The sequence below is a fragment of the Notothenia rossii genome (assembly GCF_949606895.1).
Source record: "Notothenia rossii genome assembly, chromosome: 3".
NCBI classification, from domain to species: Eukaryota; Metazoa; Chordata; class Actinopteri; order Perciformes; family Nototheniidae; genus Notothenia; species Notothenia rossii.
The window spans coordinates 32,600,421-32,621,644 of NC_136901.1; the positions used below are offsets into that span (position 1 = coordinate 32,600,421).

General features: G+C 47.1%; 1 protein-coding gene across 2 annotated transcripts; it reads left to right on the top strand.

Moving 5' to 3' along the window:
- Positions 1-6,321: 6,321 nt before the first annotated feature.
- Positions 6,322-20,833, top strand: zbtb4 (zinc finger and BTB domain containing 4). Of its 2 annotated transcripts, none has more exons than XM_079671357.1 (2): positions 6,322-6,540; positions 12,478-20,833. In XM_079671357.1, exon 2 carries the CDS (start codon positions 12,494-12,496, stop codon positions 17,843-17,845), a length of 5,352 nt encoding a protein of 1,783 aa, XP_079527483.1. In that variant the 5' UTR covers positions 6,322-6,540; positions 12,478-12,493; the 3' UTR covers positions 17,846-20,833. The 2 variants fall into 2 exon arrangements, with proteins under 2 accessions (XP_079527483.1, XP_079527484.1); XM_079671358.1 differs by lacking the exon at positions 6,322-6,540 and adding an exon at positions 6,547-6,688.
- Positions 20,834-21,224: the final 391 nt, after the last annotated feature.

A 21,224-nucleotide genomic window follows, 5' to 3' on the forward strand; every position in this document is an offset into this window, starting at 1 on the left:
CACCGCAGTACTTTTCCCACTTTAGTTCCGATATAGTTCCGAAATGTTACGTTCACACCAAAAAGATCCGGAACTAAAATGAGTTAATCAGAACCTTTTTTACCCCCTTTTCCGTCCCTGCTAGAGAGCAGGTACTTTCGTGGGAGAAAAAAGGTTCCTATGTCTGATTGGCTGGGCGGATTGCAAACCACGCCCCGTAAAAACTCCCCAAAAGTTTTGTGAAGCCGCCATTTTATTATCCTTGCATTAGCATTATTAGAATTAGCATTAGCCCAGCGCAGAAACGCAGAGAGACTAACTTATGGCAACACAAAAGGAAACATGGGAGCGGTGGAGTCCCAGCAGCTTCTACTGAAGCCAGTCCCCAACTCCGGGGACATCCGGCCGGGGACTTCGGGTGGCAGTATACGCCGTGAAGTTGTTTGCGGCCTGCCAGTAAACCCAAAGCAGCAGCAGAAGAAGAAGTGACATCAGCGGCTTCATTTGCTTCACCCTTCGCCAGGAACTTATTCCGGTGTGAACGCGATCTGTAATAAAGAGTTCTCATGAACTAAGTTCTCATGAACCTTAGTGGGAAAAGTTCTGCGGTGTGAATGCACCTTCAAAGTTCCTTGTAGAAGGAGTTTCTTCCCCACACCCTCCCCCCTTCCTCAAACGCCTCCATTGGACTCCTTTGTTTACTTCTGAAACATAGTGACATCACTATGTCACACCTGCGCTTCTTTTTGCAAGCACTCCAACACATTGTACGTGATAATACAAGACGTCAGGGTGGATCTCTTAATACTTTATAACTTTTAATCCCATTCTTCTTTCTTTAGTTCGAGCCCGGTTTCCTCAAAATCTCTTATATAATATTTTACTTGATTGCTTTTTCTACACCCCTTGATGTGTCCGGAAAGTATTTGGAAGCTTTACTGCGAGGTATAAGCTTGGATTTCTTAAGAAAAATGAATGAATATGCATTTTGCATGTTTGACATATATCTGGCACAATACGATTCACAGTGGAGTAATACAGCAATTCGACCGTTAAAGGCTGCATTCTTACTTAATAATGCACGTCATGGCTCATCTGGAATAGATGAAATTCTGTGGTTTCTATTAACACAGAGAACATTTTGATAGACAAGTGCTTACATAAAAGGGATTTTACATTGGTTAACAGATAAAGATTAGGGGATATCACTTAAAATGCGAACTTAAGGGTTTTCGCCCCTTAAGCTGTTTGGTTTGTGTGTTTTCTATTCCATATTGTTAGAATGCGGCCCTGACATTTCTTTGTAATCAGCAGAGAGGTGTTAGCTCAGGACAGGCTCCCGCACGCTCAGATTTCACTATTCCAAGAGAGGTTTCCTCAAGTTACCAACTGTCCCGCCCCTAAGTCTGTAAGACAATGCTGAGGGCTTAAACACCCATTCATCTGTTTGCGTGTGAGAGTACAAATGTGTACATATATCATGCTTATCTGAACACGTACTTTCAGAAAATGCATGTGTTGTGTTTTCACTTCATCTGTCTGTTCTCAGATTTCTGTGTGAAGGCTGCAGACAGGAAATGCAGCGTCGTCCTTGTGAAACCCCTGCTTCCTTTTTAAGAAAACCACTGACATTTGAACTCCTCGAGCATCGTTTGACTACCCACTTTGATCTCAGTCCAAGTCAGCTGGCGAGCAGGTTAGTCATCCCAACTTTGAGATCATTGAGGATGTTTACAAACCCCTGAGCATGCCTCAGGATAAATTCGCACACATGTATCAGTAGGAATTCAGTCTGAATAACAAATGTTGCAGACAATGGACTCATGCACTCTTACTGATCTTGCTGCCCTTATATTCTTCTGAAGTATCTTTCTGTACTGACAATCTTTCAAACAAAACCAAGCTAAAGATTTGATTTTTCATATGCAAGTCAACCAAAGATTCCGTTGCACTTAAACTGACATAAACTTTTCCCTTATCAGGAAAAGAGAAAGCTATTCACTCAGCGTTTTTGCTAGAAGCCACAGAGCACATTTAGTAGGTCAAAGTGGGGTCATTGAAGTCTGAGTTGTGACATTTAAAATAACCCTGTTTCAATGTTAGCTATAATGAATATTTTCATGATAAAAGTAGCGTAACAGGGATTGTTTAAAGAAGTGAATCCAGAAATATTTATAACCAGTAGACAGCAGTTTCTAACATATAAAAAAGCCTCTGTACCAGCATTAAGGAGCAGACAGATGGTTAGCAAGCTGCTTATGAATATGGCAGAGCTTTTAGGAGGTGGACAAAGCTCTGAAATGGTTGGATGTGTAAATACACATTTTATTGTCAACTGAAAAGATGGTGATATGCCCAAAAAATGATTGTTTTTTTTACAACTTTTAATTAACTTATACCTCATAAAATTTTTGCAAAACATTTAAATGTGAAATGCTCGGTCATATTACGTTGTCTTCTCTTACTGCCCTTCACAGTCAACAAAAGTGTGTCTTTCTTTACCCCTTTTACATATCTGCGACACACACATTTCATCGCGGGCCACATTCGCATAAAGGTTGCGCTCAAAGGGCCGGTTGTAACTATATAAATATATAATATATATATAAAATAATATATTATATTACATTATTGCCTCTGAATTGGATTATTATCGGATAGGATAATAGTAATGAACTATGTCTGAAAGCAGAAGTCTAGGGCAAATAATTGCAAGTCTCTTCAGTGCGCATGTCACAAAATGAGATGCATTGTTGGACATGTAGTTTATGGGCAACGTGCTTTTGTAAAGTGGCATGTAACCATATAATAAACGTATTATATTATTTGCAAGCTCTTGCGTGGCCACATAAAATGAAGTCGCAGGCCGGATTTGGCCCCCGGGCCTTGAGTTTGACACCCCTGCTCTAAAGGGAACTTTGGAATTTTAGCTTTTGCAGACCATTTACATGCACAAAGACCTACATCACACTCTACAGGAAATGAAAAACTCCAGAAAGCATAATAGGGCCCCTGTAAAAAAAGAAAACAATTTGGACCACGTCTTGTAAAAATAAAATCAAAACTCTAAGTAAATGTACTGTAAAAATGAGCCAAACAACTCATGAAGGACTAATCTTAACGGTCAAATATCAAACTGCTTATATTCTTTTCTTTCCTAGTGTATCTCTTACTTCCTCCATGCTAAGATTCAATAATGGTGAGCTAATGGTTGAATTTTCTGCCAAGATGTCTTCCTTGGTTCCTCCATCTTTGTGTGTTCAGATGTGTGTGTCGCTTGGTAGCACAGCATGAAAAGCTATGATCACGTTTGGTCAAACACCCATGAATAGGGACGTCTGGACAACAGGGGTGCCTCTGAATACAGACTGTGCGGCCGGCTGCAGCCACGGGACAATGCCAGCACACATGTGTGGACCGAGCGGTCGCACTCCTGGAACACACACACACACACACACACACACACACACACACACACACACACACACACACACACACACACACACACACACACACACACACACACACACACACACACACACACACACACACACACACACACACACACACACACACACACACACACACACACACACACACTATTGTCTTCTCCAACGGGCAATCTGATTCACACAAACAGCCTCTCTTTCTTTCACTTTTCACAAATTGTTCCATCTAGCTTGAATTCCACTGTCCTATCTTGAAGCTACTCACAACTGCTGTCCCATCCACACACAGCCAGCATGCCTTGAAAGCGTGCAGGAGTACATGAGAGAGGACAAGGGGGGGGGGGGAGAAAGTTCACCCAACTCCAACAGCCAGAGAGGTCACAGGAACAACACCCAATCCCAGAGCGGTTCCCATGGAGACAAGTGTGGCAGCGTACAATGAGGGTTGGAGCGAGTGATGAAAGAGAGGGAGGGAGGGAGAGAGGGAAAGGGCAGGGGAAGAGTAGGAGGAGGGCGGGATGTTGGCGTCAAGGTTCACTTGGTGGGTACTGGTGGGGGGGGGGGGGTCTGTGGGGTGGCAGCTCAACTGAAAAGGACAGTGGGAAGTATAATTGGTTGAAGCATAGCAGTGCTGGAACATTCTTCCACCCCTCCTCTCATTTTCATGCCCTCTTGTCCCAGCTGACAGAGTACCTCCTGATCTAGGGCCACCGAGTGGCTCATGGCAGCGGGATTGAGAGCAGAGATATGTGGAATTTCCACTGACCGTGACATGCATGGTCCGGGAGAAAACCAGGAGGAAGAGGGTTGTTGTTGTGAGGCATTTGGCATGGATACGGGTGAATCAGAAGTAATATCCAGCTCGAGGACGTGATGGCCGCACCTTTGCTTAGTTTTGTTGAGGAGAGCTTGTGATGTAAAAATAACTTGTCACCGGCAGTTTAAGTTCCGCCAGTGTCAGAATCAGATACACCCGCCGACATAAAAGCAGTTAATTGACATGGCTGCTGATAGCACTTGAACCCTTTTAGCAGAGGGCATGGACAACTAAATAGTGTCCTTGCTCCAGTTTCTGCTCTTGTCTGTCCACCTTTACCACCTTTTTTCTTTTGAAGAGGCACTCCAATGATTTTACATATGAGGACCAGTGTACTTGCCATCGGGAGTACTATTCACATTGTGAAAACAGCTGTATAATAGTCCGGAGGGAGCGTTATAAAGTATGAGAAAATAGAAAATGGGCCTCTTAACATTTTGTTACCACCGCGTTGGCACATTTGTAGAGGGCTCAGACAAAAAAGTTGATCCTCAGAATAATTTGACCAAATTAGAAATATAAAGCCTGCAATCGTGTGGATGCCACCACCTTTTGCGATATGTTTTCGCCATTCAATCTTTGTACAAGTGGCCCCTGGCTCTACTTTTCCCACAACCAAAGGAAACGTCTTCTAGCACCAGAATTGAGTTGGCCTATTAAATGTGTGCCAATATGGCAGACAACTGTTTATGTGCCGATTGTCAAAATGGAGGTATTGTCGCTAGCCAGATCTCAAAACACTCTGGGTTGTTTGCAGTTCTTGAAAGCAATCACAATCATTATGGGGGACGCAAAGAAAGCACAATATGCAAACTCAACACACAGATGGTGGACTGGAAAGTGCATGCAGGGTAAAAGCCGTGGCCAATGGCAGGATTTGACCCTAAATCTACTTTTGGTTGGCTAGATTGTTGTCGCTGTGAAAACGTTCCAGAGTTCTACCATCATCAAAGCTTGTTGCGTTGTTTTCACGCCTGGTATTTTGGATCTGAACGCCTTTGAAACTAGGGAAGTGGAGTTTGAAAGGACTTGAGCATTTGCCAGGTATGGGTAAGGAGTCTTGAGAAAGACGCTATCAAGTTGCATTTTGGGAAATGTAGGATACAGCATTATTGGAGCTTGACCAATACTAGAGACTTTTAGTCAGATTTCAAGGCCTCTACTTTTGGCCTTCTTTTTGAAATCTGTCCCTAAAGTGCTAAATCACTGGATTTCTCCTTTAAGGCCTCCATCTTTCCCTGAACTTGACTTGTTTCCCACAGTGTTCCCATCCGCCATTTGACTACCACCAGTTTGTCCTCTCTCTGTCTCCCTTCCTCGCCGTCTCTCTGACTCACTCTCTTCGCGCTCCCTGTCTGCGAGTTTGTTCGTCCTTGTGCCCAGGTTTTTCAAGTTGGCGTGGTTCCTGTTTGTTTTCAGCCATTTTGGGGACTTGCAGTGCTCGTAACAAACTGCTTAAATGGCGTCCTCATGCTTGCTCTCCCACTCTGTCTCCCTCTGCCTCTCCCTCCCTCTCCCTAGCGCTGGGCTTTGTGTATATAAAGTAGTGTGTGTGTGCATGAGTGTGTGTGTGTGTGTGTGTGTGTGTGTGTGTGTGTGTGTGTGTGTGTGTAGAGAAAGGGAGAGAGGGAACAACACTTCCAAATAAAAAGAAGATTGGATTCAGTGGGGGTTTGGATTGGGTGGGGGTAGGGGGGGGTGCAGAGGGGAAGGAGGGGGGGATTCACTTGCTGGAAAAAAAGAGCAAAAACACTAAGAATCGAGTGTCAAAGGCAAAAACTGGAGTGAGAGAGGAGAGGCAGCAAGAAAAAGGGGGAGTGAGAGAGAGAGAGAGAGAGACAGGGAGAGCAAGTTCGAGTGTGAGAATCGCTCCTGCCCTCTGTCTTCACACACTGCTGCCTGTGTGTGTGTGTGTGTGTGTGTGTGTGTGTGTGTGTGTGTGTGTGTGTGTGTGTGTGTGTGTGTGTGTGTGTGTGTGTGTGTGTGTGTGTGTGTGTGTGTGTGTGTGTGTGTGTGTGTGTGTGTGTGTGTGTGTGTGTGTGTGTGTGTGTGTGTGTGTGTGTGTGTGTGTGTGTGTGTGTGTGTGTGTGTGTGTGTGTGTGTGTGTGTATGCATGCATGTGTGTGTGCACCGCCTCTCCCTGCGCTCTCTCTCCCCTCGCTCTCACACACTCGGACGTGCGCATACACAGACCAAGGGGGAGAGAGAGAGAGAGAGAGAGAGAGAGAGAGAGGGAGAGGGAGTGTGAGGGGAGAGAACACATCGCAGCAGAGATGCAGCAGGAGGTTTTCCGAGGTACGTTCTCTTGTATGCTTGCCTTCCTGAGAGACAGCCGGGGAGAATAAGAGGAAGAGACGCTGAAATCTGTTGTTTTCCTGCCTGTTTTCCTGCTTCTCTCTGCTGCTGTGGCACTGCTTGCTCTGCGCGTGAAGAGGAGGAAAAGGTTTTTATTAAACCGTGCGTGTGTCGGGGCGTGAGTGTGTTTTTTATGCAGTGTGTGTATGTGGACGTGTATTTGTGTGTGTGTGTCCCCCTGTACTGGATCTGCCTGTGTGTATATATGTGTGTGTGTGTGTGTGTGTGTGTGTGTGTGTTTGTGTGTGTGTGTGTGTGTGTGTGTGTGTGTGCCAGTAACAGGCCTCGTCTCCCTCATCCTCTTCTCTGTGGCTGGCGCACCACGCAGTTCTCTTTGAAGAGCGATGACTCGTTTTGTGATTGTGATGAAACTTTTAATGTATCGAAAGCCTCTTTGTGATACACCGCAGAAAGGGGGCGGGTGGGGGGGCTGCCAAACACACGTCAGAAGAGATGAGAGGTTTGTTGTAGGGGTCTTAACATGGTGGGCCCATCTTCCAATCCTCCTCGTCAAGTTAAGAGCAACATCCCAGGAAGTGTTTTAGCGGACAAACTTGCATGTTGGCGACGGTAAACATCTCTGGTTCGACCGGCTGTTTCTGTCTCTTATTTCGGTCACGGGCCGCCCAGTTTGTCCTCCATTTTCCCAGCCTGTTTTTCGGCTGGAGGTTGTCTCTGGTAGAGCAGCAGAGGGCATATTGATGTCACTAACCCCGTTGTTGCTGCCCGAAGCCTTACTTTTTTTTCTTTCTCCAACAACAACACAGCATCTGCTGCCAACTACTCCACATTCCTGGTTTCCATGGATGCCAAGCCAAGCCCCTCTGCTTTCTATATGGAATATATGATGCACACTGCTACAGTAGGGTAGGGGTCATAGGTCAGCAAGAGGAAGTGTACTTTCTCGCTGCTCGGTGGTGTCACACAGATGATGCTGTCATTTGTATTTTGGTCAGTTGTGCCTGGGTCCCCCATTGGAGAATAGTATTTGTCTTTTTTTCTACTCTTCATAGATATGTTATCATGCAACTCTTAAAGACTTCAAGAACAAGTTGGTTTGCTTTGTTTGATTATGCAGATATTTTAATATGTGCAACAAACATAAGGATGCGAATGCAATTCGGTGCAGCGCTTCATCTTTTATAACTTGCCATAGTTTTACTTGCAGTTTACGGTGACTGTTGTAACATGCCGTTCTGGCTCAGCCTTACTAAAACTCAAATGTGTCTTGGTAGTTTGAGACTGAGAACTCCAAAGGGGACTTTCACACCCCTTTTAAACAAGGAGAATGCATTAAATTGAAAATGATTTTGTGGAAATTACCTCAAAAAGGTCACCGGTGTAGTGTTACCGCTCTCCGGCGTTACTGTTGTGGCCCTACTGTTTCCGAGGGGCCTCCTATGATTGTGTTGCAGCGAGCGGCATTATTGGAATTACGTGCTGGGCTGGGAGTTAACGGAGCGTGGAGAGTGTGGCGATTTTAGAACATGGGCAGGTTTCGCTGGTGCGTGGAGCTGCATCCGAAAACACCACCAATACAACAGTTTACACGTGAGTGGGGGGGGGGGGGGGGGGGGGGAGAGGGTCAGTCATGCTGAGGGGGGATCTGAAAGACAAGGAAACCATGAAATGCGAACATGGGCGAGACGTGTTTGAAGTTAGCCTTACCCCCCCCCCCCCCCCAGCTCCCACCACCACCACTACCACCTCCACTCAACCACTCCCCAACTTCCCTTACCTCCTACTTCCCTCTATCCCATCTGGCCGGCTCCACCACGCTCTTTTGGCCGGGGGGTTGTGGAGAGTTCAGTAGCCTTTCTTGCTAACGATGCCCCCCTACCCACACACACACACACACACACACACACACACACACACACACACACACACACACACACACACACACACACACACACACACACACACACACACATACACATACACATACACACACACACATCTTCCTGCGAACACATACACTCTCCTCTTCAGAGACCAACTGCTGCTCCAATCGCTGGGCCCCTCTGGCTGCCCCTCACTGGGGAGAAAGCCCAACCGACACCTTCCTCTTCCCACATGCTACACGCCGCTGGCTGGCTGGCTCACAGGCTGGAAAACCGAGGCCCCCCCACATTCTGCGTTCCAGGCACTCCCCTTAACCCCCCCTCCCAAAAAACACACACACATACAGTATGTTGACAGCACATCAGCGTTAATGTTTTGGTTAAAGGATGAATTTGGTTTATTTGAATTCTTAAAGTTATGACCCTCACTCTTATCAGTCAATATAACTTTGCACTGAGTAACCTTTATGCTTGGATCTGCGAATGCGATGACGCTGCTAAAAAATAAGTGAAATACAAAAAATAAAAACGGACTTCCTGGTTCAGATCTGGCCTTCAGTATTTCAGGCACCAGTACAGTCAGATTACTGTTGCCTTGTGAACATAGGTTTCCTGTGTAATAAGGGATTATTACCAACGTTTTGGGTGTGCTCGCTGTCTGTTTCATCCCAAAATACAGTGATTTAGGTCCTCTCTAAATTGTTGGCTCATTTAAAGCCTGTCGCCTGATCACCAGTTTTTCTTGGCCTCACACGGTTATGCTTTTGCGACGTTGTGTTCCCAGATCTCAAAAACTCCCAATAGTGGACATACCTATGAAAAGAAAACCTAAGTTATAATCAACCCGGATTTTGTTTCAATGGTTAGAGTGTAGGGAAAGTAGATATGACTTGATCTTTTTAGCTGTAATCTTAGGGGTTTTCAAAATTGTTAGCTGTTTACAATCACATTGAATTTTTAAAGTAATTTGAGTGGTACTAAAAAAGTATTAAAATGTAATTTGCTGTGATAATCCTCAATTATATAAAGTATTTGACCAAAAAGGCTCAAACCTTTTGAATTTGGAGCCAAAGTATGTGTCAGTTTGAACCGCACATTATTACAATGCTTGTGGTTGGCTTTTGAAGGATTTTTCTTTGAGATGGAAGATGGCAAAAAAACAAAAACAAAAGAACAAGCATGGTGATTTAATCCTCACAGTTACAGTTACAAGAACTCGTTTCAGTGTTGGAATAAACAGATTGCTCAACGGCTGGTTCAAGGCCTTGAGTTGGCACCAACCAAACGACTCTGCCGTCCTGCCTCATGTTATGCAAGGCCGCTTTAGCAATGATGTTCCTAGTGATTGATTGACCATTTAAACTGAGTGGATTACTAACTAATAGTTTCCAAATTCATCCATGCTCTCCGGATGCTAATGGTAAAGTAAAAGTAAAATAGTGTAACTTCAGCTCTTTGGAATTGGTCCCAAAATTCAAGCGGACGGTTTGTTAGGATTACGATCCAAGTAGGTCTTTGGATATCCTTGAGTTCTGCAACTTTCTAATAATTTTGAACTCAAAAGAATGAAAATTCCCAGAATAAAGCTTCCTATCTGTCATTTGAAATGCTTCTTAGTCATTTGAAATGCTTCTTAGTAAAAAGTCTAACACAATTCTGACTTTATTCGCAAAGCTAAATCAAAATTTAAAATAACATGTGGCCCTACTAATGGTCTTCCGTAGATATGGGATACAAGTTGAATCCATGAGTATAGATGAAAGCAGGCCATTGTTCGTGAAGATGATTTGTCCTTATACCAAAGCCAGTGCGTTTTGTAGGTGTTTTTACGTTTACGTGTGTCTAGTTAGTCATTTGTCCGGCACCAGCTGAGAACCTGTTACTGCTTTGCGGTTTAGAGGTGCCACAGGCCTAAATAGATGAACCCTTCACAGGTTGACCAACATGTTTGTTTTGTGCAGAACAACCTGTCGCAGCGAGGTGTGGGAACAAGGTTGCTGTTTATCTTTATTTAGCTTCAGAGTCCTTGCCACACTCATGGTCACATTTGAGAACGATGTTAGTGTGGATCCATCTGCTCACGTAATTAAGAGGTAAAAGTATATATCTGCGTGTCATATACGTTGGTATACACATACGAGTGAATCCAGCACATTCAAAGCACGTTAGAAGCTGCCTGTCACAGTCAGATGGCGTGTCGTGCTGGCTCTGCTTGTGCAGCGCCTGTGTGCGTCACAGGGAGATAAAGAAGAAGAGCGAGGGGGCGACATACGCATTTTCCTGTCCCCGGCGCAAGCATCAGTTGAGATGGTGAAATGTTTAGCCTTAGCGCTGTCTCTCAGTGTTTCCGCCCACTTGTAGCAGACTTGCCATAAGGGATTTCCTGCACAACATCTATTGCTCAGCAAATGTGAGTGACAATGAAGGCCTGTTTCGATACAAACAGAGCAATATGACAAGCCTGACGAGACAGAATTCTGTGTCCTAGTTCTTTATACATCTTGTATGGCCTGGGCTGGTTTGTTGTCCCAGTACAAGAACAAACATGTGCTTGTGAGTACGTCACTCATAGAAACCATGGTTGTCCTTTTGTTGACTTGACTTTGTTCTCCACTTAGTGTCAGTGCCATGTTGCACTTAGGTTCACCTTTTGGTTTTGAATGTGATTTACAAGTGGGCCCATCCTTGTTGAACTGCTTTGTTTATGCCTGTCAGTCTTGCCTGTGGTCATGCATACGTGTATTTACAGTGCTGTGTACACATGCATGTTTGTATTTTGTGTGTGTGCATGCGTGTGGTGTTTGTCATGTGCTGTTGTGAATGTGATTGTTTGCCTGGGCTCCTGTCTGTCTGACAGTGCAGTGTGTCTGACTGTTCCTGTTTCAAACCCCCCCCCCCCTCCACCTCCTTCCTCTTTCTCTATCCTTCTCTCTGTCTCCTGCTCTCCCACTAACCCTCAGCTTCTCTCTCCCTTTTCTATCACCCTTTCACTCTCTCTCTCTCTCTTTCTCTCTCTCTCTCTCTCTCTCTCTCTCTCTCTCTCTCCTCTTCCCTCTGCAATAACAGTGCTGACCTAGTTTCTGCCTGTTCAGGGCTGCCTGTGGAATTTTACAGCGGCCTGCCTTCCTGGCTGCTTTGCTGCTTGAAAACGCAAGCAGAAAAGCATGACTGAGGATTTTTCTTCTCGTCGCATCATTATGGCCTTATACCGTCTCCGTTCTGCTCCCCAATCTGCAGACCTAAATAAATGAACCCGTTTTGAATAAGTAATAACAGCAAATTGCCTTTCGGGCGAGAATCTGCAGTTATCTTATGTACGGTGAATTTGTAGCAGAACTGCATGCGCCCTCATGGCGGGCGAATTAGAATGGAAATGAGAATGGCCTGTCGCTCATCTTCCACAGCTTAGCTGAGATTGTGCCGGATGCAGAAGGCAGAAAAACACCCCTTCTCTGTGCACATGCATGCAATCTCCCTCCCTTCTCCTCTTCCCCTCTTTCCTTCCCTTCCGCCCTCACAAATAAATGGTTAGAGTCATGCCCGGCAAACACTGGCCACTGCCAGGAATGGCTAACAAGCCTCTTGCTCAAACAGCGAGAGAGTGGGACTATTTTTACGTGCTTTTCGGGCCACGGATCTAAGTCAACACTCTATTCTGAGAGAATCTTGATTAAATCTGAACGCCTTCCAATTAGGCAAAGGGAATGTTGTGTCACAGCCGAGAGAGATGGATCTCTGGAATGCCTTTCTGAAGGCTTGGTTGTGGCACGCTGAAATCTAAACCAGCACTGCCGCAGATTCATTCCTCCCCCCTACCCTCTCCCTCCTTTCACCATTCCTGGCTGAGCCGTTAGAGTTCAGTTTTGCTGGGGCATTCGGTTCACTTTCTCAAAAGTGTTCCACAGGCATCATGGCTGCTACTGCAAAAGCTTTGGATGTAATTATTTGCTTCATGTCGATATAAATGTAAGTGTCGTACATTTCTCTGAAGAAGTTCATAAAGCTAAGACATATTTTCTGATTTCTCTTTCAGATTTCGGGGGCTGGTCATGGTGTCCGGTGAAAAGGTGTGGGACCCCCTCCACACGGGCCTTATTCAGTCACGTCTGAGTGAACAACACCTGGCTGCTGGGCTAACTCCCCTCTGCAAAATCACACACAGTGCAATTAAGGACACCACGTGCCAACAGAGTCAGCGGTTGTCACCTTTGTCTTCCCCGTCACCGCCATTAGTGGCTGTAGACACCCTTCAACCGGCCCGGGACTCCTCACGCCTGCCTGTCAATCTCCACGGCTCAAGCAAGATCGAAGGATTTTACAAACAAGTCCACTGTCTTGGAGGGGCCTCTCATTCTGAAGAAGAGGAGGAAGAGGAAGGGGAACCGGTGGAGATGAAGGGTAAAAGGCACGTAGGCCGGGGAGAGGCCATGATGGAGGACAGGCTGGAGGACATGGCCGACGGACCTAAAAATGCAAAAATCACCCTAAGCTTCCCACTTAGTGCCGCCCCCCTCCCAGCCTCCCTCACATCTCCGAACCACTGTCGTAGCTCTTCCTCGTCCTCCCCTTCCCCTCACCGAAGGCGGCCATCTTCCAAGAGCTCGGACGAGGGGTCGCTTTGGAAACTGGATGCTACCATGGACGTAAAGCACAGGCCTTTTAAGCCCCCGAGGCGAGACAGCTCTCCGTCCTCCTCGCCTTCCTCCTCCTCATCTCCCATGACTGTTCATGCACTTAGCAGGAAAGATATAAAATCCCCGCCTCCTCTGAAGTGCTCCAAATTCAATTCAGAGACTCAGTTCCACAGGTCTCCCCCGAGATCTTCGGGCTGTTACGGCGGAGACGGGTGGGACGAGAGGCACAGGGTAACCAACAGCACCGCCTCCCCCTCTCAAACGGCCCAGATCCTCTTCAGTCTGGGCACGTCTGCCTATCAGAGAGGAGGGGATACAGAGAGGAGAGAAAAAAGACCAGCTGGGAAAGTGGGAAGCCCTCACGGACCAAGTCTTCACCCGCCCCCCCTACACCTCCCTCCACCCTTACCGCCTCCTCCTCCTCCCCCGTCGGAGGATCTTACCGACCCCCCTCACTCCTCATCCTATCCCCCCACAGCCAGCCTGAAGCCCGAGCTGATTTGCGGTGTGTGCCATCGGCTTTTCAGCTCGGCCTCCTCCCTGACAGTCCACATGCGGCTGCATCGTGGCAGCCGCGCCCTCAGTTGCCGCTTCTGTGGCAAAGTCTTCATCCACAGCAAGAGACTGCAATCCCATGAGTCCTCCTGCCGGGTGCCAGGCCTTCCCTCCAACAACCTGGGCCCCCCTCCTCTCACTGTGCAGCCAAAGGAGGAGCCGCTGGAGGAGGGCGAGGTGAGAGTGGAGGGGGGAGTGATCGTGGGACAATCAGAGATCGGAAAGGTGCGGCAGGGGAAGAAAGCCCGGAGCCTCCTGGCACGTATCCAAGGTGATGATGCAGCAGCCGCAGAGCTACTAGCAGGTGATGAGCACCATTTTGTGAAGGTGGTAGACGGCAATGTCATTTACTTCTGCTCCGTGTGTGAGCGCTCCTACATGACCCTCTCCAGCCTGAAGAGGCACTCTAACGTACACTCGTGGCGACGCAAGTATCCGTGCCACTTCTGCGACAAGGTCTTCGCTCTGGCAGAGTACCGCACAAAGCACGAGGTGTGGCACACAGGAGAGCGCCGCTACCAGTGCATCTTCTGCTGGGACGCCTTTGCCACCTACTACAATCTCAAAACACACCAGAAGACCATCCACGGGATTAACCCCAGCCTCATCTCCAGCGAAAAGACAGCCAATGGGGGTTACAAGCAGAAAGCGAACGCACTCAAGCTCTACCGCCTTCTCCCCATGCGCTCCCAGAAGAGACCCTACAAGACTTACAGTGACAGTTTGCATAATGGCCTGCTTCTGCCACCAACTGAGACACCTTCCCTCTCCCTGCCCGGCTTAGGCTGTGCTCTGGGCCCTGAGGACCTCCAAAGCCTCATCAGCGGGGCCCACCCTCAGAGTGTAAAGCCTGACCCAGATGACTTCCCTAATGGCTTTCCTGTTTCCGTGTCCGCTGAGGACGAGGACCTCTCTGAACTAACACCCCTCCCCCAATCGGACATGCCCCAAGTTAGAAAACATGACAGTGAGGCCCTGGAGTTAGAGCAGGGGAGAGGCAGCTTCAAAATGTCTAGTAGCAGCAAAACCAAAACTCCCAAAACTGATAGAGGCTCAGAAACAAGCATGCCTTCTGTGATAACATATGGCCACACGAAACCCTCTGTGATAGTTCACGGAACAGCAGTGTCATCCTCCGTCATCATGCATAGCAACCAGGTCACCTCTGGGAGTGAAAAAAGCCCAGTGAGCAGCCCGTCCCCTGAAACCAGCAGCAGTTCACACAAAAGCATTCCCAGATCATTCAAAAGACAGCGAGATAGCGTAGATAGACACAGAAAAAGGTCAAGAGACAGTTCAGATACAACAGAGGAGGACTCAAGAGGTAGACAGGGTGCGGAGACGGGCAGATTATCTCACAAATCACGGAAATCCCACAGCAAGAGCGACATGTCGAACTCAAAGCTGCTGTCAGCGTCTGTAGGGTCACAGGTCAAAGAGGCGGGGCCATTGTGCCAGATTACTGTACGTATTGGCGAGGAAGCAATAGTGAAGCGCAGCATCTCCGAAACAGACCTTAGGAGAGACAAGAGCCACTCTCCTCCCAAAACCAAACGGGGTGACACGTCATCAGTGCGGGATGCCAAGGACACACGCCACTCACACTCCCACCACCATCACCATAAACACCGCCCCCACCGCAGAGTGGAAGAAGAGGGTGATAAGGAGGGAGGAGATTGTGAGGAGGAGGCAGAGCAAAAGAGCTCCAAATCGCCCGATGAAGTGAGGGAGTACTACTTCCGAAGGGAGGTGCGTCATCAGGAGAGTGACCACGATGAAGAGGATAATTTATGGCGGCCTTACTACTCCTACAAGCCTAAGAAAAAGGCCCAAGCACATCTACAGAGGGTCAAGAGCTGGCAGAGGAAACTGAAGTTCAAGCGCTCCATCCGGTTGAAGAGGAGGACGGATAGAATCAAGAACCATGTGAGTAAAGAAACGGAGAAGTCACAAGACGAAGAACAAGAAGAAGAAGAAGAAGAAATGGAGGAGGCTGAAAAAGTGTCGAAATCTAACAGAGACATGGGAGAGGGGAAAAAGAAAGATGATCTCTTTGCCCCGTTAAAGGAGAAAAACAAAGAGGCAGAGGAACAAGTTACAGCGGCCCGTCAGGAGGTTTCCACTCCTCCTCTGCACTCTCCAAAGCCTCCCCCCTCTACCCCAGCGGCTCCTACGGGAATAAAGAGGCGGCCTTGGACCAATGGGAACGCAGCAGAGTGTGGAACATGCGGCCGCTGGTTCTCAAGCCCCAGGAAGCGAGACAAACACGAGCTGAACCATCTGCTGGAGTTTGTGTGCCTCTTCTGCCGGGCCACTTTCCCCTCAAGGGATAAGTTGGAGGACCACCAGAGAGCCCAGCATCCCAAGCCTGCTGAAGCCCCCACCGTACCCCACAACGAGGAACGTGGCCAACAAGTTGAACCTGGGCCAGAGATTGCAAATGAAGAAAAAGGGGCGCAAATAGGGAGGAATTCAAGTCCGAGTCGCCTAAGCAGAAGAGCGCTATCACGACACACCTGTCCGCAGTGTCACAAGGTTTGCAAGACATCTTCAGCGCTAACTCGCCATATCCGACGCCATGAGTTAAGCAGTTCCCCAGAGAGAGAAAAGGAAGATAAAGCTTCATCGCCAAAGACGACTGAGACAGTTGTTAACACTGTCAGCAGAGACCTAGAGACGGAAAAAGGCCCCAGTGCTCTCTCTGTGTCAGTTATCAGCTATTTAACACCAGACCCGCCCAGCACTACTGACTCTGTGGCTTCACGGCAGCGTGAAGACCCCCTCAGTGAACCCACACGTGAACATCACATGTCAGAATCCGTTGACAAACCTGAGCTCACACATCCGGTTCTAGAGAGAGAGACCAGTCCAGACCCTCCATTAGAAAGCCCAGTAACCCCTACTCCCGCTAAATTCCCGCCTGCCCCACCCTCTACTCTCCAGAGTGTGCTGGTCATGAATGGACCTGAATGTCTGGACTACCGCACCCCCGGCAAAAAGAGCCTAGACAGCCAGATCCACAGAATACCCAGCCCTGTGCACATCGTGGCATCCAGCAACACCTCTCAAAATGTGCCCACAACGTCACAGACCAGAATAACCACTGCTGCTCCTCCTGTTTCCATGACAACAGCTCTCAGCTCCGAGGGGGGATTTATGAAACGGGATGGGGTCATTATGGACAGAGAGAGGCAGGGCGGGAGCGGGATATTTCGTCACGTGGTTTACGAGGAGCCCCCTCGGGTCCAGGATCTCAGAGTTCAGTCGCTGTCCAGGAGTCCCTCTCCCGACGAAGCACAAGACCTGACCATGTCCTCCATTCTAGCGAGAGAGAGGGAGATAGAGAGGGAGAGACAGAGAGAAAGGGAGAGGGAAAAAGAGATGGAGAGGTCCCGTCAAATAAGTAGAGAGATTTCAGATTTCCAGATTTCTCTGTTGGTCCCTAAAGAGGAGCCCTTGAGCCCTGTGCCGTCCCCCAAGCATATCCCCCCTCAAACCACTATGAACGGATCTTTGTCACACAGGCACACTCCCAAATCCCCCTGCCGGTCCCCCTCAACGATTGGCCTCATAGCTCAGGCCAATCGCCAGGTTCACTCCAGTTCACAAGGCCTCGACAGACTCCCCCTGCCCACTGGAGCAGCTGGTGCGTGTGAGCGCCCCTCCGCCCACGCTCTGCTTCTCCCCCGGGCCCCTCAACCACCTGAGCCGGAGCACCACGATACCGTATCTTCCAGAGATAGGGACGCCCCCCCAGTGGGCTACCATTCCCATAATTACCCCCTGCCCCTTATTGTGCCGGACAGCTACCACTCCAGTAAAAACCAGGAGGAAAACCTGCTCATGGCCTCCTATCCTGCTGGAGCTCTTCCTTTCGGCCCACTGGGGAAAATGATGGTCCCGAGTGGCGGGGACTTGGCTAAGCTGCCATTTTATCCGGATCCTTACCAGCTACTCTACGGACACCAGCTGCTGGCCTACCCTTACAACCTGGCTGCTCTTCCTGTGACTCTGAACATGATGGCACCTGGGGGGGACAAAGTGGAGCCTCTGCCTTTCCTCCCGGCCATCTTCAACTACGCAGCCACCGCCGGCCCCTACATGGGAGCAGCCCCTCACCAGTTTATGGCAAATCCAGGGCTCTACAGCAGCAGCAGCAGCAGCAGCAGTGGCGGCGGCAGCAAGAAGCCGCGAGACAGCAGCAAACCGTAGGACACAGAAGCACTCTTGAGGAATATATTTCAGTGGTGACGGCCTGGCCTGTTAAGGGTGGGATGGGAGGGGAGGGGTGGGTGCTCACTGGGTCACTGAGTACACTCGCACAGCATCCCTGCCTCTCTTTCAATGAGTGGAGATCAGAGCTAGGCATTACATCTGGAGTAGGATGAAGGGAGGAGAAGGAGCAGGGAGAGGGGCTGGTGTTCTAGTGACGTATCCCCTCTCTTTACTCCCGCTCACCTTTCTCAGCGTCTCTCCTGTCTTGCTGTAGTGTGTCGTAGTTCTAGAGCTTGATTAATCTTCCTCTCTGACTCATTATATTATCAATAACAATAAGAACTGCTAACAGGGTGTGTGTTGTGTGACACATTAGTTGATTCTGCTTCCCTTTATAGCCACCATGTTACAAGGATAAACAGTCTTCAGGGAAGGCTTGTGGATGAGATCAGGATAAGGGATGAAACAGAATAGTCCTTACTCAACACAGCTGGCCGTGGAGTGTTAAGCATCCTTATTTGTATGAGTGAATGAGAATGAAGGTGTATTCTGTCGTTAAATTGTCCATGACAATATGTACATGCACATGCGAGCAGGAATGTGTGCATGCGGAGGTGGGCCTTAGCAGGTATGACTGTGTACACTTTGAAGTGTGTGTGTTTTGGAGTATGTGTGTGAGTGCCTAGATCATTCCGTGTGATACTTGCACAGCATTCCTCCGATTTGGAATGGCTGCTGTGGGTCAATGTGTAGAAGTGCATTTAGAAGTGATTCTTCATATCCAAATCATTAAGAAGTAAATGCTATGGCTGGATGCGAGTCTATGACAATGACAGATCATTTGAGCTTCTAATGTCTCGACTAACCTGGCGACTTGGGGGCCAAATGGCACTGTAGGATCTTTATAGCATTCACCATAGTTTTTATATTATGTGCACAAAAATAGAAAAAGTAGAGGTCACTTTATGGGGACACTTGTAGCTGCTTGGGATATGTAGCTGGCCACTGGGTTAGAAAGAAAGGCTGGTAGGCCATTGCACTTCCGCTTCTCATCTCATTTCCTTCATGTAAAATAAGGAAAAGAATACAGACCAGTCAGCCTTCATCTTGCATAGCTTTTTCCTCTTTGATTGGAAGAGAAAAAGGCTCCATTTCCTAAGCCAGAAAGAAGAAAGTGACAGCAAGGAAGGAAAAAGACAAATGGATTCAGGGTATTTTCTGTATAGGAAAAGAATATATGGGCACAAAACTGTTGGACTCTTGAGTCAGAAAGACCCACAGAAATGACTTTGGGGACAAAAAAACGTCCTTCTCCCCAACCGAGGGGACTGAGGGGTGTTGGGAATAGCCTGGGCTATTTCTCCTCCTTCCCTTATTACTAAAAGGTAGGAAAAGGCTGAGCTTAGCAGCCAAAGCGGTGGCCGAAACCCCCCCAGGTGCCCTCCTGGGGCCTTTTTTGTTTTACGTGTAATGTTATCTTTATATGTTTGTTTTGTTAAACTATGTTGTTGTTTATGTTGTTTAGCCCTCTTACCAGATGGAAATGGCTTCAGTGAAAAGGGCGAGTAAACTTTAAAATATGAATGTAAATGTAGTCATGAGGTTAATGAAGTACAGCTGCATTAATGGTAGAGATGGTTCCTTTTTTTCTCTCTTTTGACACAAATAACCTGTTAAAGAAACCGTATAACGTCTGGTATGCATATATACAGTAGTCCTAGGAACATGTCAGTAAACTTGGGTTCTGTATCCACAAAGCATGAGCATCACTTGCTTCCTAACCGTTTATATCCTCAGCAGATCTGGCATTGTGCGCACAGCTTTTGTTTCCGTTTCCTTCCTCTGGAGATATTTCTGGCCTCTTCATCCTCATACCTTTTTCTCATTTTTTTTTGTATTCATTGTAGACAATTCCATAAAAACATGGGGCCACATTTACTTCTCACAGTCACTACTTAGGAGAATTCTCCTTCTTCCCTCAAACACACACTCGCACACCTCTGAATGAAGTGCATATGTTTCAGTGTGTGTGCATGTGTGATGGTACTCTGGCACCTTTTGGATCAGACAGGAGTGTTCAAACACATTGTGACCAACTGCAGGGGTGCACAAGCATCCCCCTTGGGTGTGGTTACAAGCCTTTTGCGGGTAGCCGTACGTACGTGTTTTGTGTACGAGAGTGAGTGCCTGTGCGAATATGAAAACCAAATTAAATCTGCCGGAGCAGCAGACCCCTTGGCAGTATATGGGCCACTTGTTCTTTTTTTATTTTCCTGTGGGTTAGTTTCAGTGTAAAAAAGCCTTGCTGTCTCCAATACACTATCTCAAGCCATTCCTTATAGATGGACATGTTTGTGTTTTGGACCATTTCTTATGCCATAGTTTGCCATCATGGTTATCATACAAACCAAAAGCATGCAAATCGACGTATTGTAGTGACCGAACTGGAATCTGGTGGTAATATAAGACTATTCACTGTATGTTTTCGTTTTTAATGAATGTGCCTCTGCTTTGATATTTAAATAATTATCTATAGTATGATGTGAATCTGCCAGATTTCAACTGTTAAGGTGCCTTGTTATGGCATAAGAAATATGAATAGTAAATGAAGCGCTTTCTTGAGAAATGACGAAGAGTTGGAGATAGATTTCATGGCTTTATTTGCTATGAAGCTGTTCATAGACGTAGGGGTGTGGCTAAACTGTTTTGGTATCGTGTACATGTCTAGGGTAATACTGTGCCATATAGAGCCTACAAAATATGTTAATGTTATTTTTAAAAGATGTTTTAATGTTGCCTGATGACTTTGTCTTTAGATTTGATACAAAGGCTTGTAGCCACAGCTCTCCCAAAGTCTGTAGTCTCCTTTTTCCGACATTCTTCCTGTTCTCTCTCTTTCCCCCTTGTTTCCGTCTCTCCCTTCCTTTATCTTTGCTGCAATCAAACAAAATAAAGTATTAACCTGATGACCCAATGAAATCAAAACTAGTCTGGCCTCATGTTTTTTAAATCAAGTCTCTTTTAATCGTTACATGTTGATCTCGAGGTCTTAATATGAACCATGTGCTTAAAGTTGGCGTATGCCTATTTACGCATTGTTGGATATTAATAGGTGCTTATTGTCCACTGAGATATTCATTTTACAATTAGTGATTTGATAAAAGCAGAACAAGATATAATCACATTTGCACTTCTTTTAAGCACATGGTCCACTGGTTTATACCTACTTGTAAATAGTATTTTTTATCTTTGGTAATTCCTTCCCTGGTGTTTTCTTTTATGATTAATTAACCGCAGCCACGTCTGTGTTGTTTTTTGTTTGTTGCTGATTTCAGGGAGTTGATTCCATGGCTTGCACTTTCGCAATAGTGACACT